Genomic DNA, 15,206 nt, shown 5'->3' with positions numbered 1-15,206 from the left:
TCTGAAGTAAAATTTGGCTTGAAAACTGGAGCAAGACACCTCTTTTGAAGTCTTCCCTCAAAAATCAAAACAAAAAAAACCCACCACCAACAAAGTAGTCCCCAAAAATCACAGTTCTACCCTTTTGAAGATTACTACTATTTTCTAGAGTAGGACACTGAGATTAACAATTTTATCTGTCCATTCTTTCATTAAGCTGGACCAAGTCAGCATTAATTTGTAACCTATGTAATACTTCACACACTAGTGCCATATGTCAAGCTAAATTCCAAACTAAATTCAGTTAAGAAAATAGAAAAGAACATTTCTTACCTGTTACTTTCCTCATAACTGTGGATTCCCACTGCTGAAGATAATCTGTCAAGTTAAAGAGTCTTCTTTTTTCCTTTTTTTTTTTTTTTAAACTCCCACTCCTAAAACATTCAGTATTACTACATATGAAAGAAAATGCAAGGAAAAACTTGTCTAATCTGTCAATGGTTATGTGCAACTTCTGTTAGTCAGCTTCCGTATGAGCTTGGGTAGATATTTCAAATAACAGGGGAAACAATCTGTTTTATAACAAGAAAAGAAATGCCAAGAATATGTCAGAAAAACTTGCATTTTAAAATACAAAAGTAGCATAGGGTTCCAGAAGCATGCAAAGGACCAGAAAATATTATAGTTTTAAGTATACTATATATAGGTTACATTTCACATTAAGCCAATTTAGGTCAAAAAACATTCTATGTGTTAGATTTTTCAACAAACTATAACTACACCCAACAGCTATGGATATGAATACCCACGTAAAACAGAGAAAAAGAGCAAGCTATTGCAAGACACTAGCACAAGAACATACACATATTAAGCGTTGTTATCATACACTAAAGTTGGTGCACATTTGGGTTGCAATTGCAGTATGTTCTCTAGAATAGTATTGCACAACTGATTTACTTGTTACTTAAAAGCCTACTCCACCTAGGAGCAACTAGTGAATGAACAGCAGCATTTACCTGCATCCTCCTTTTACTCTGAAACCTTTCATTCATATGGCCCAGGTGATCAATAACACTGTTCAGGACTGTGCATCCTGTACTCTTGCTGGTTTAAACTCTTCCATTTCTTAAAAAAGGCACTGAATTTTGGATGTACTGAAGAGAAACTAATAGAAAGATTCACAGCTCCTAGTGCATTTTAAGAGGTGAGAGTTACTTCAGCAATACACCTTTCATAGCTTATCGGTATAAATATGTTCACAAGTTTCCATTTAAAAATGAGTCATCCCATCCCACTGGAGTAAGAAAACAGAACTCATCAAATGTAGATTCTGGAGATTGCACAGGTTTCATTTACCTCTAAATCACTGAATTAAACTAGTTTAAGACCAAGAAGGAACAAAAGTCCTTACAGTTATTTTGCCAAGTAAATTGCCAGACCTAATCCAAAAGAAGTGTGATCCCTTTTCTAGTTTTTGATTTATAATTATGTCAAAATCTGTCTCATTTTTATAAGTAAAATTGCACAGTGGTATTCTAAAAGTACTTCAATTTTGTGTTGTAGCAAAAGTTATCATTCTAAGTGTGGAAGACCTCTATTTCCCCTTAGTGAAACCATTGAACCAGGCAGCAAACTCTAGTACAGAAAAGCTACAATAAAGGCTTGAAAGAACAGCTGTAAACTTTAAGGATTTAATATAAATTTATGAGACAAAAGTATCTGAATAGAGAACACTAAACAGAATCATTCAAGAGTGGGACTTTACAGTCCATTCATATAGTCCATACTCATGTTGATTACCCAACCGCACATCTTTATTGCCTCTTATCTCCTCTCCCCAAAAGCAAAGACTAAGCAAACCCTTTGCTTTTATAATACAGTAGATCTATGTGAGTTTCCCTGGCATGTTCTTGGTTCACTCTTAGATTAATCCTTTAACAATTTGTCCCCACCTAACACATGACTACCCCCAATACTAGATCGGGTCAGCTGTGACTACTTGGTACCCAACTGTGCAGTATTTTGCTGACAGACACTCCAATCCAGCTGAACACTGCACACTGCACAGCTGTGTTAAGTGTTTCTGCTGTACTTTTCTGTCTTTTTGTGCCTACTCAAGGTAGGGCTTCTCAGTGATACCACAAACGGTTGAGGTAACTGAAAGAGGGAGCTCATCAACAAGCTCCCAGAGTTAGGAGTGAAAACACAGATCTCAAATTCCTGCCACTGCATGGAAAGTACAGCAACTGCTATGGATTCAGACAACTCATTCGCATTCCTATGTAAACACCAGCAAGGCGAGAAAACATTAACATCTGTACAGGAATAATACTTAAAAGTACAACTTATGCACCTATACGAACCAGGAATGATGGGAAAAAAAAGAAAAATCACCGCTTCTACTCCATCAGAAATTATGAGAGTCTTTAACGAAAACTGCAGGTGAACTCTGGACACCACAATTCTTCTCATCTTAAAAAACCCCATACTCCCCAAACTCCAAGCTTTGACAAAGAAGCTTTAAATAAAGCCTCAAAGAGGCTCAAAAAATAAGGGTGAGGTTTTGTCAAACAACAGAAAGGTATGTATAAAATAGGAAAATAAAAATAAAATCTGTGTCTATTGCCTCTTTGTTAAGCACTTAGTACTGAAGATTGTTAATGCTTAGGCCCAATCCAGCAAATGAGGTCAAAAAAGCAACAAAACTTGCATAAGTTTATCTCAGTAAAGATGGGAAGAACTAAAGAACTATTAATGAGCCTGTGGAGTGGAGAGCATCTTGATTAAATACAGCGTGGGCAAAACCAAGATGAGGCTTGTTTCCAAAAAAAAAAAAAAACCCCAACAAAAAAACCCCACAAACACCCCACCAAAACTTGAGCTATTCATTCACATTGCTGGGTTGTAAATTAACTGCTTCCAAAACAAAATATTTAACAATTCACACCTCAATACACAGAAGCTGTCTATGGAGGATGATGTAACAAAACAAAAAAATTTTTTATAAATCCATTAAAAAAAAAGCGTATGGTAAAAACTTCACTTATATGTCTATTTTATTTAGTTCTAAGCTACTAAGACTAGAAAGAGGTTAGAAACTAACAGAGCTTGTAAAAAGGGACTATTATAAAAAAAGTGAAAAAAAAGATCGCAAGAGGCACATGAAGGCCCCTAGAACAGGAAACATGGGGAACATTTCAGCAAAATGAACAAGGGACATGAAAGAGTAATTGCAGTAATTAGTTTACTGAAAAGGAAAGCCATCCCCATATATCATTTTTCCAAATGCTACAAAGAGTCAATGAGACTGAAAAGCAATTCAATCAAACCTGAAAATGCTCATACAACATATAGTTGACTTTAACGTCACTGCCACGCTCAGTACGTGCTTAGATTCACCTAAAGAAAGAACTAGGTATTACAAGGCAAAAACCTACATTCTCTGCAGAATTCACATATGAAGTTTGAAGCAGCCCACTGTGGAGTCCTTCTGTAGGTACTTCTCACCAACTTCCTAAGGAAAGCTTCTATATTCTTAGAAGACAGTCATGGGTAGGTACTCTTCAGGGTAATGCATGACCACTCTGGATTGCCCTGAATCACTGCCTTCCATCATTAAGCTGGACCAAGCAGAAGTGTCACTGCCCAATTTTTAGTTAATGCACATACAGAAACCACAGTTGATTATTCAAATACAGTTGTCAATTCGGATAACCGGACAGAAATAAGATTTCAAGAGTGGTGGGAAAATGGTACATGCCTCTTGGGTCTGAGCAAGACTGCAATTCATTCACAGAGGTACCAGTGCAGTCTCCTGGCAGTGGTACGATTTACACCAAAGCAAGTCAGACAACGCTGGTGTCTACTTAACCTACACTAGAGTTATGCACAGAGGTAGTTGTACTACCACTGGCTGGAATACCGAATAGGTAAAGACATGCTTTAATCGCAAAAAGGTACCAGGAAACAGCTCCATCTTGCAGCTTTCATTAAAGCTATGAACAGACTTACTTATCACAGAAAAAAGTAACGCAGAGCTCATTAGACACTGCCTCATATCAAACTGTCCTCTGCAGTCACAGAAGTTTTCTTTTTAGGCCAAATAAATTCCAAGACAAACAAATGAATTATTCACTCTATTTTACCTTGCTAAAGCAACACCAGGACTACCACCCAAGGATAAATCCAGTACTCCATCATGACATAATACCTTTTTTATTACAATATCCAAAAAACTGAGTATGCAAGATTTTGAGATCTCATGATCTCTTCTTCAATCTCAGGAATGTGCCATCCAAAGACTGTATATTTAAACCATAAAGGAGTTTAAATGTAAAGAAAAGAGAAAAATGCATTTTCTTCATAAACATTCTGTGTGTCTCTTCCTACCAACCACACCATCCTCTGTAAAACCTGAAGATTTCTTTCTGTAAAGCAAATATATATATAGTGTTGGTAGCCCACCCCACCCCATCCCAAGATCAGTTTTTATTAATCTTCTGTATTAGTGTCAACAATCAGCTACAGATACATATTACTTTGAGAATTAAATACATAATCGTTTAATTCAAACAAGCAGAAGGGCAAGAGGAAAAAGCATTATGTGGATGGCACATTTGGTTGTAGATTACCAAAACATTCAGCCTTTACAATTCAATGATTCTTTCTCTAGTAATCAACTTTCAAATAAAATTTCTCTTTGTTGCAATTACAGACCAAAATACACTAGATAGTTTTCTTTTACTACAATCTTACCATAGTAGTTTAAGAAGTACTATTACAAAATGCTTTAATTAGTGTACTCTTTACAAAGAGTCAGAGAGGCAATGTAATAGCAGAGTACAGTGTAAAGAGTGCTTCTAGGAACTAGGAGTTTTTGTAATATACTACTCGGTAAGCGATATAGCTACAGAACTCACAGCCACAACTGTTATGTCTACTCTCTCTCACTTAAGTAGCTGCAGCTTCAGTGCATTCAAACTGTGCCCGATGTCTCTGAATGGAGAGTTCTGCCTGCGTGAGCAATCCGAACAGATTAACACTGGTTTGAATTGAAAACACCCCTCCTTGATCTGAGCTAACTATGTAAACGTACACAGGAGAGGGGAGTTTTGAACTCATCCAGGAAGGTGAGTGCTCGCCATGGCCACCCAAGGGAAACTCTCAACCTGAAGAGAGGTGGTCAGAGATTAACAGAACTGGAACACAAAGAGGCAAACAAAAAAAAGGACAAACAGCAACCAACAGAGCAAACACTTTAGAAAGAGCCTATTCCTTAAGCCTGCTTCAGATATTGCTCTGCTCTATAAAAGTGAATTTAGGACCTAAGGCTTGTAAGTTATAAGAGGCCCAGGTGGCCAAGTCCATCTTCAACGTCACTGAAGTGCTTTCACAAGATATAGCTTTTCCCCGTGTTCACTGGTGAAGATGGGAGCCTTTTTGTAGTGTTCCACCAACTCATCCATAGTATTAAAGCGACGTTGCCCAATACAATAGACATTGTCCACGAGCTGCACCTTGAAATGTTTGTTCTTCCCCGATGCCTTTAGAGATACTGAGAAGTCACTGGGCTGTTGAGAAGAATTCAAAAAGAAAAAAAAAGGATTACATAAAAGTGAACACAATGAAGGCGTAATTTTGTGGTTTCAGGAACAAGCTGTGTCATACAGTTGATGGTAATTTATGCTAGTCTTTGTTCCACAGCTCGGTGCTTTAGCTACTTAAGAAACCCAATAGTCTATTATTCAATAAATAATTGCCATCATTATTAACATGCATAGTTAAGTCAGTTAAGTGAAAGCTCCCCAGATGCACAGTCTGAAGTTGCCAATTACATGACTAAATTGCTAATATTATCTTAGTTTCTCAATCTAGAAGCACCAGAATGTCAAGGAGAAGGGAAAAACTTTCATAATGTATAGTTTCCTTGCTAGAGAGTCCTGGAGAAAGCAATTATTGCAATATTGCTTGGGTAAGATGAAGAAAATTCTCCATATGGCTTTTTTTAGAGCCGTGACCACTAGAGGGCCGTTCTTGCTTTGCATTGCAAAAGACAAAAACACATTCACCTTTTATCTTCATTACCACGTGTGTGGGGAATAATTCCTCCTATTGAGTACACCTTTTTTGTAAAAAAAGATAAAGCTATAGAATAAAAACACAGTACAAATCTCACCATCAAACCACCACCCACAAAAGACAAAATGTTAGCACTAATTAAGTTATTCAGGACAGAAAAATTTCACATGATAAATCTCTTCATCTTGGCAATCAGAAGAGAGTGTTGTCATCCAAACAGCCAGAATGAGACCATTCCACTTTCTGCACCACATGCCGCCCACTGTAGGAGGGTAGAAAGGACACACTGTCCCTCGCTTCCAGCTGAACTCCATCTCTAGCCATCCACCACTCCCGGCGGGGCGTAGAGATGGGAGTACAGGCTTTTGCCCTGCGAGAAGTGGCTGGAGGCGGGTGTCACCAGCCAGAAGGAAAATGGAATAATAAAAAAATAAAAAGCACACACCAGAGTTTGTAGCAAGCACTTAATGGAGATAAGTAACACCTGATGTGACTCTGGAGGTACTGCTGCAGGGACTCTGCCCATTGAAGGCATAGCTTCAGGCAGAAACCATTGAAGGCACGTGCCAGACTTCAGACACAGCCTTCCTGCAGTCCCTTGGTCCTCCCTCCACCATGCTGCTGCTTCGGTCAGGCCAGCGCTGTGAACCTGAACTCGTCCAGGCTAAACAAACCCACAAGGGACTATCTGGTTCACAGCATCGCCTTACAAACAACCTCGAACACAGCTGCGGCACAGCACAGGACCAAGCAGTGGGAAGAGGGAGCCTTTGGTCATTACTGCTGTCACCAGACTTCAGTTCATGAAGCCACAGGCTTCCTGCAGTCCTCTACACTGCGTTGGGGGGACACATACACACTGAGTACGTACCCAAGTAAGACTGAGGGAGCCTTCTGATGTTACTGCTGTCACCAGACTTCGGTTCATGAAACCACAGCCTCTGGAGTCCTCTACACTGCGTTGGGGGTCAGATATGCACTGTGTACATACCCAAGTAAGCTAAAGGACAGCATTTTCTCAGGCATGCTGTCTTTTCCTGCAATGATGTGGGTCTCTGCCCTATGCATCCCCCATGTTCTGCCTATCCTAAAGTCTCATCCGTTGCATCACCCTCTCACCTGTTTTAGCATCAATGCCTTCTCTACCTTCCCTTCTGACTACATCTGCCCTACCCAGAGCAAACAAAGCTCTGGCCGTGCTTGTTATCTGGCTCTGACCCAACTCCCCAGGCTCACACCTGAGCTTTGGGGAGCAGCTCTTCCCCTCTTGAGCTGCTTAAGCCATCAGCTAGCTCCCCACATCCCTGGACTAACCCTCTTCTACCTCGAGCCACTACGTTTCAGGCCCACAAGCATCACTTCTTTAAAAATTATTTTATGTAACACCCATAGGAGAATTAATTTTTCCATCTACAATCCAGTGCCACTGGGCCTTAGCCAGGTCAGTGCAGGCTTGATCAGGAAGCCTGCTTCTGGTATCAAACAGCTCCAAAGCCACTGGCTCAAAATACATGCAACACCCCCTGTAACTGCCAAGGAGAGAGCTGGGGAGGGTGGGGGAAACAGATGGAAAGAAATGTGCATAAGAGCATATCTTTGGGGTTTCCAGTGCTCCACCCAAGATAAGTTTTGTGCTCTGTCATCCATCCCTAGCTCCAAGTTTGAAAACCACTATTTTAAGCCAGCTAGCTCTGATATTAAACCCCTGCCTCAGGAGCATTGCAAACTGGCTGCACAGAGCTCACACCAAGACTGACCTATCTCCAACACCCACCCCACTGGGTTAAAGCTAACCTGGCTGCACCAACACTGTGCTGTGGTTAAGGCCCTGAATGCAGCGTGGACAAACCCTCCGGCAGCCATAACCATACAGGCCTAGGACCGGTTTCAGTAGATCTCTCCACAGCCATTAAACAAAATGGCAGCAGCCATTAAACAGTAACAAAGCACATGTGCGCACAAACAGAGCTCTGCAGAACCTCTGGGACCCTGGACTTATGGAGCAGAAATTTAGGGTACGGGCTGTGGGCAGCATGCTTATTGCTGTGTTCTAAACACAGGCTACCCAGGCAGGTCCCACAGGGTCTCTTCAAGGACAGCACTGAGGGGAGCACTTACAGACTAGCTGCTTAGGATTCAAAAACACAACATCAAGTCTTGCTGACTAAGTTCCGCTGCTTCCAAGGGCAATGCCTATGCCAAATAAAAACCAGTAACCAAGAGGCCCTCATTTAAAATAGAAGACATTACAAATGGGAAGTTCATAATCTGAACCAAACATTTTTTTTTGTTTTAGGAACAGGAACAGGTTTCAAAATAAGTGAAATAATCACTTTGTGCTCAGCAAATTTTTAATATTTTCTGACAAAGCACAGTTGTTTTCAGCACATCAAAATTATGAGTTTTCAAAGCTCCTTGTATCTGCTAAGAATCATTATCTTTAGACCAGAAAGGATGTGCTAATGACAGACAGAGTGGTGCTGGAATGGGTCTTTAGACCTCTGATCTCCTGCCCTGTGTCCCAGGCACTGGCCAGACTTAGATCTTTGTGATCTACACAGTATCTACAAATAAATACTCTTCCCTGCCATTTTAATTATAACTTTAATGAATGAACATTCTCCTGAATTATTCTTCTTCCATCTATTCTTCCCAGTCTCAGAGCTGCTAATTAGATTAATGCATAAATAGAAGTCATTATCGCTTATTTTCTCCAGAATATGTTACAAAGTTTATTCTTTTTGTGATCTGATTTAATTAAAAAAAAAAATAGCGGAAAGGCTGATCTAACTCTTTTGAGAGCCATCATCCGGTGCAAAGAGATGGAAGAGCTTGAACAGCTGTTGAAAAAAATCCTGAAACCCTTTATTGGCCTCAGCATAGTAACTTCTACAGGATTTAAGAAGAAATAACAAAAGCAACTGAACTTGCATTTGTTTTTATTTTGGTTCTTTCCCACTCTAATAAACATGTAAAATCGTTAAAAGGACTACTTAAAAAAAAAATCTCTAGATAAACTACTGCTCTTAACATTACCATTTTAAAGTATGTTGGTTCGATGCAGCTTGAATTGGTTCCCTGCTGTCCTCCTTGGATTTGCTCCAAGTCTGTTTATTTTATTTACTGTTCAAGCTATTTTGTTTCAACTGCTGGCCAATTTTTCTCCCTTCGCCCTCTTAAATTAATTGCGACATTTGGATGTTTGCACACTAACTTTTCCAGGAATAAAAGCCTCACATACACCAAATAAAGGCACATCGGAAGTAAGCTTTAATCCCTGAAATCTATAGAGAAGTTGTTGATTCTGCAACAGAATTTCAGAGCATAGCTTCACGGTAGGGAACCTGTGAATACTTCTGTACTGTCATAACTGGGAAAACCTAAACCTGAAGTTAAATCAATTCTAAAGACAGAAAATTGAAGATGAGCTGTTATGCATCTGCAGGTCTTCAGTCCTGCCGTAGGATTTCTTTGAATTGTTTCAGATTCCTTTATTTTAACTGCTGATTATGACTAAGATAACCACAGGCTAGCTGGTGCCTACAGCATGTGAAAGACAACCGGTAGGAAGACATTCCTTTAATTCTACTACTTTGGTAAGGAACTTCATAAGTCTTTTCAAAAAAGATGGAAAACTTCATCATGAAGACAAGTTAAAGTGATATAGGGAAAAACAACTGAAATCAGGAAAGAAGGTTCCCTCTTTACAATCCCCATTTGAGAACAAAACAATACAATTTTATCATAAATGGCAATGTTGGGAAAAATAACTCCCCTCTGAAAACCTTTTAACTTGATGCTGTAACTTAGGTTTTTTCCTTTCAATCCACTTCCACTTTGCAATGCCCTTCCTCCATGGAAGATATTCTCCTGCACTCATTCTTCAGACTATTCTAGAACCTTCAAGCTCCCACCTGTGAGCCTGCCCTGGAGCTCCCCAACTCCTTCCACTCCCATACCCAGGTTCTCCCTCACTCCTCCTCCTCCTGAGTCACCCAGCCAAAAAAACAAGTCATAGCTTGAAGGTCTAAGGTCAGGCTGGACAGAACATCTGGGAGGGTTAAAAATTCCTTTTTCTACCCCTTCCACTTCATTTAGATATAAACAAATGCCCTTCCTCTCTATGTAATGCTCACTATGTTCCAAAATCAGCATTATGCAGGTCAGAAACATGAATTGGCTCCATCGATCTTCAAATACAGCTCTAAGATTTCTATTCTTCCATTTAAAATAAAGCACCAGAATATTTCCTTAAGCCCGTTTTTAAAGATAAACTTTCTCCTCCTCTCTGCTGTACTCAATCACAGCATGTCAGAGAACATGACAAATACTTCAGTTTTTGAACAGTTGCCACATTTCATTGCTTCTATCCAACACTTGCAAGATTAAAACCCCAGAAAAATATAGGACACCCTGAACGCTGCAGAATTAGCACCTCAAAAAGCACACAAACTCTCTCAGTCTGTGCGTCCTCCCTCTGCTATCACTACTGCTGGACAAAGAGCACAGAAGCTAAACACGATCTCAACGGACTGACACAAATCCAGTCGCGCCTACAATCCTCAATATCATCTCAATACATCTGCAATCATCAGTATCATCTTAATACGATACCCTGCAACCCCATTTAGGATCAGTTACTATAATTTGATAACTGTGACACTATCGTCAGAAGGTAGCCATTACTTCCTAATGAATAATTGCTCCTGAAATTGTCCAAAAAATTGCATAGTTCATTCATGCTAATAAACAGAATTGGTATGAGAAAAATAACATCATCTCTGCTTCACTGGAAGACATTGTAGGGTTATGAAGCAGTGGTGTTTGTTTGATCAACAGTTTTGCACCCACTCACAGTGAAGTGCAAGGGGACTGCAAGTCCTGACAGAAGCTCCCTTTGAAGCCTAAGGGTGTCTGTGGTAGAGACTGCTCAGAAGCTAGAGCTGTGGTGTGGTGGCCCTCTCTGGTCACCGGTCACAACCTATTACTGCTTCCTGTTAGCTACAGCACTAGCAACCACAGTTTCCCAGGGTGGATCTGAACAGAAATCCCTCTTCCTTCCAAATTTTCTTCTCTCTTCAGTGGAATCTTAGATCTTCAAAGCATGACGATCACCTACACAACCCAGGCCAAAGGTGTCAGACAAGACTTGTTTGTCTTGTGTTAGGTACTACACAGAGAGAAGAAAAATCCGACTGCTAAAGAGCCTGCAATTCAAAAAGGGCAAGAAGTGGCTGTACAGAGACTGCATAGATTAAATCTGCATTATTTGTTCAGGAGTGCTACTTAAACAAGACAAAAAACTTCAGTTTTTATCAACTGAGCAGCCTGCAACAAAAAGAACAAATCAAGCAGTATTTCTAACTAGGTATGTTCCACTTCAGTCTCCTCTACATCTCCAAAACTAAGGTGACACTACCTAGGTATAACAGAGTTGGCAAAAACGTTATAAGTAAGTAACTGTGCCTGTTACCTAAACTATGGGCTTAAATGGTTCAAACAAGTTTATGGTTCTAATAACAGTATTTCACAATTAATGAAGATAATCAGGCTCCTAGCTACCTGACTGAGCTCATCTCGGGATATTCTCCACTATGGCAGCATCCCTTAGATTTAAGTGTAACTGAAGAGAATATTTTTGGCTAAAGGAATCTAGCTGTGAGACAAACATCTGGTAAGTTAAATCTAGAGAAACATTGTAAAATCTTGCAACTACTAAAATTTGAAATGGAAAAACATGACAGTCTCATCAAGTCAATACAGAATAATACAAACCTTCGTCTATCCAAGGAGAGCTTTTCATAGCTCAGTAAGAAGAGCAAAACTCAAAGAAATCTAAAGAAAAATTTTATACAGATGACTTTTTGTAACTATGGTGATGGAAGGCTATAGAAAATCCTAAAACAGGTCAAAAATCAGGCATGGGATTAGCAGGATGACTCACAGTTTTATCTATGGGCTTTTTTAGAAAGGAATAACCCCTGGATCCACAGCTTTAATAGGTGAGTCATAACACAATGTAATGGGAAGTGTTGGTCTGGTGGAAAGATGAGCAAACTGGAGAGTTGACAACTTCGCTCTGTCCAGTCTGGTCTCTCTAATCAAGATCTTTTGCTCTGATCATAAGCACACTCCTGGTGACTTTTTGCCACAGCGTGAACAGCCTCTGTAGTCACGCATGTGAAAAACGGCAACTGTCAAGAATTTAAGAGTTATTTCTAAAATCTTTTTTTGTTCCATACATAGTAAGCTTGAAATAGATCTTTTATGATCTGTTTCCCAATGTTATCAAGCATGCCCATTTGTTTATTATATCACTCCTGGCACTTCAGAAAAAACAAACACAACCAAACACCAAACCAAACTAGCAATCCTAATGTTTTTATAATTCACACACAGAAACAAATTATATGATGGTATGATATATAAAGACTAGGGCAGACAAAAGTTTGAGATGTAATAAAATATTTCTTTAAACCTAATAAAAACTAAAACTCTCAAGTAGTGCTAAGACAAAGGAGGCATTACATGCATAACTATAGTTTTTCTCATCGCTCAAAAAAACCCCAAATACAGGATCTGAGAGACCAGATCAGGATTAGAAAGAGAAAAAAAAAGTTCCTCAATTCAGCACTTTTTTTTTTTTTTTTTTTTGCATGTTTGCAAAAAACTTGCTGCAATATGAATTGAGTAAATTTTCTGGGATTCCAGTGAAAGCGTTAGATGCTGGAAACAACTTGAAGATCACATTCTGAATGAATCTTTTTGTGCTCCACAAGCAACAATTTCCACAGCAACAATGCAGGCAGCAAATCTGAAACTGCTTTGAATACAAGTGTGTTTAGTGTTACAATGTCATATTAAATTAAAAGGTTACTGTGTCCTGTCAAGGAAATTAGTTTACTCCAGAGGCAGACTCTTAAGAGCAAAGAAACGAGCTGTAGCACAGTGGTTACTGTGACATGGCATGCGCTGAGAAATGGCTGTGCATTTTTGTATTTTAAGTAACATATTCATTTTCAAACTCTCCTTCTGGCACTTTCTCAAAAGACTGAAGGAAATTGATAGCTACTGTCTCAGGATAACCCAATATGCAGCATCAAGCTCTGAAAGTGAGCTTCTATCTGCTGGACGGACACACCAAGGGTATGCTGCACCCAGTACACCTGCCTGCCCCTGTCAGACAGGATGCCACCTTGAAGAGACAGCTGAACTACTGTAATTTAATGATTACCATATTCCTCTAGAAGACTGTATACCCCACCCTCAGTCTTTTCTTCTGTTGACCAAACAAACTTGATTCCTCCCAGCCTCTGTAAGTCAGTCATGTTTTCTACATCTCTGTTTTTCTTCCTCTTCTCCTCTGGTTTATTTGCATTTGCCTTCGTTTAGTGATTACAGTTAAGTAAGAACAAAAATAGCACAGAGCTTCAGAGAAAAGGTAGTTTGACAGCTATTGTGCCTTCTGCAAAAAAATCCACCACAGGAAGATGCCTGAAATTTAATCAGACAATACTGCATTCAGTAAAAAAAAAAATATTTGGGACTATTACAGAATTGTATTTTGTCAATAATGTTACACACAACATAAAAATTTCAGGGAATAGCAAGAGTTCTAACTTCAATAATAATAATAAGCTACTAATGTTTTCCAAAAATCAGAATGCAAATTTTTATTTGGATTTAGAAAATCATATAGAATAGCAATTTCCTTGTCTTTCAGCTGTTGTGCTGCTGTCACTAGATGCCTCTGTACATCTCCCTCACCAAGAGCCAACATGCCAGCCAATCCCAAATTTTAGTACTGCATATGAGGAACACATGAAAAGTCAAATTGAAGCCTGAAACATTTAGTGCTTGTTCACTAAAGAGTATCCTTTAGTATGCACTACCTATCAAATCTGCCTCAATACTACTTCAGATTTTGACTTCATTTTGGGACCTCTTCTGAGTAGCTCAAATTGTATCTTAGGAAGAATAGAATCAGTAAATGAAATGTGAAACATATTTCCAAAAAAGTATCGGGAGCTAAAAGGATCTTACTTCCAGATTGGAGCTCAAGCTTAATTCTCCTCCTTACTTAAAGCAAGTACCTACTCACCTACTACTGACTAGTTACTGAAATCCTTTACACAAGGAATGGTATATGGGAAAAGTTTCCCCCCAGTTTAGAGATAATTATGATAACACATATAACAAGTTCTAACTAGAAGTGATATATGCAATCAACATAGCCTTCTGAAGACATTAGTTAGAGCCAAGAAATCTTTTAAAAAACATATTATGGCTCAACCTATATGCAGTTGATACTGCTTTAGTTTTTATTTGCAATCTATGTTATAAACCAGGATAGCCCACAATATAGGCACAGTGAAACCTGATACAAATATGGCATATAGATAGATGTCTGTAGCTGTATAAGGTGTACTTATTTTAGTAGTACCATATGCTCAAATTAGGAGACTGAACTAATATAATTATATCAATTTTGAATTTATATGTGAAGTAACAAAATACTCAGATAGAGACATTTACTAAACAACTATTTGTCTTCATGAAATGGCCCTACAACTGAAGCAATAATTGCAGAAAAGCCCTAATCACAAATTCAGAATTTTTTTTTTTGGTAGCTTTTGAATAAAGTATTAGGGAATTATTAAAACCTGCCATCTTTCAAAAAATCACAGTCAACGGATAATTAAATTTTGAGTGCTTAAACTACGAATTCTCTGGCCTCAGCATACATGAAAAGCCTTTCAGTGTAATTTTAAATTTGGACTTTCGGAATTTCAATGATCCCTAATCAGCATTACTTATATCCCTCTGATGTCATCAAGGCTCAATTTACAAAGCATATGAGTTGCTGACTTGACCCTCTCTGTCAACCTAAGTAATTTAAGTAGAGCATAAATACATTAAAATGGGATTTTAACCAGTAGTTTAAAGAACCTATGTTGTTATTCAATTAAAAGCAGAACAAAACTGACCAATGCAAAGATCCCATTTTAAATTAGCTTTAAAATCGAAGTAACAACTGAATTTGCAATTCACAAGAATTATTTCATCTTGTAGTGCTGTAAATTTGAGGAGGATTGCATATGAGGAACACATGAAAAGTCAAATCGAAACCTGAAATATTTACTTGCTTG

At 38.8% G+C, this 15,206-nt stretch overlaps 1 protein-coding gene across 5 annotated transcripts in view; it reads right to left on the bottom strand.

The window, feature by feature from the left end:
* LOC141919487 (cytoplasmic protein NCK2) overlaps positions 1-15,206 on the bottom strand; it is a 155,988-nt gene that overhangs the window by 63,697 nt on the left and 77,085 nt on the right. The window contains exon 5 of one of the 5 annotated variants that reach the window (XM_074815159.1): positions 4,179-5,549. The exons of the other annotated variants lie outside the window; for them this stretch is intronic. Within the exon in view, the coding sequence (XP_074671260.1) occupies positions 5,355-5,549 (195 nt within the window). The 3' untranslated portion in view covers positions 4,179-5,354. Of the gene's footprint in view, positions 1-4,178; positions 5,550-15,206 lie in introns of those variants that run through there. 5 annotated transcript variants of the gene reach the window in all.

The sequence above is a fragment of the Strix aluco genome, chromosome 2, assembly GCF_031877795.1.
Source record: "Strix aluco isolate bStrAlu1 chromosome 2, bStrAlu1.hap1, whole genome shotgun sequence".
In the NCBI taxonomy this organism is placed as follows: domain Eukaryota; kingdom Metazoa; phylum Chordata; class Aves; order Strigiformes; family Strigidae; genus Strix; species Strix aluco.
Note: the sequence above shows the minus strand (reverse complement) of the source record. Positions and strands in the feature narration are given on the sequence as shown.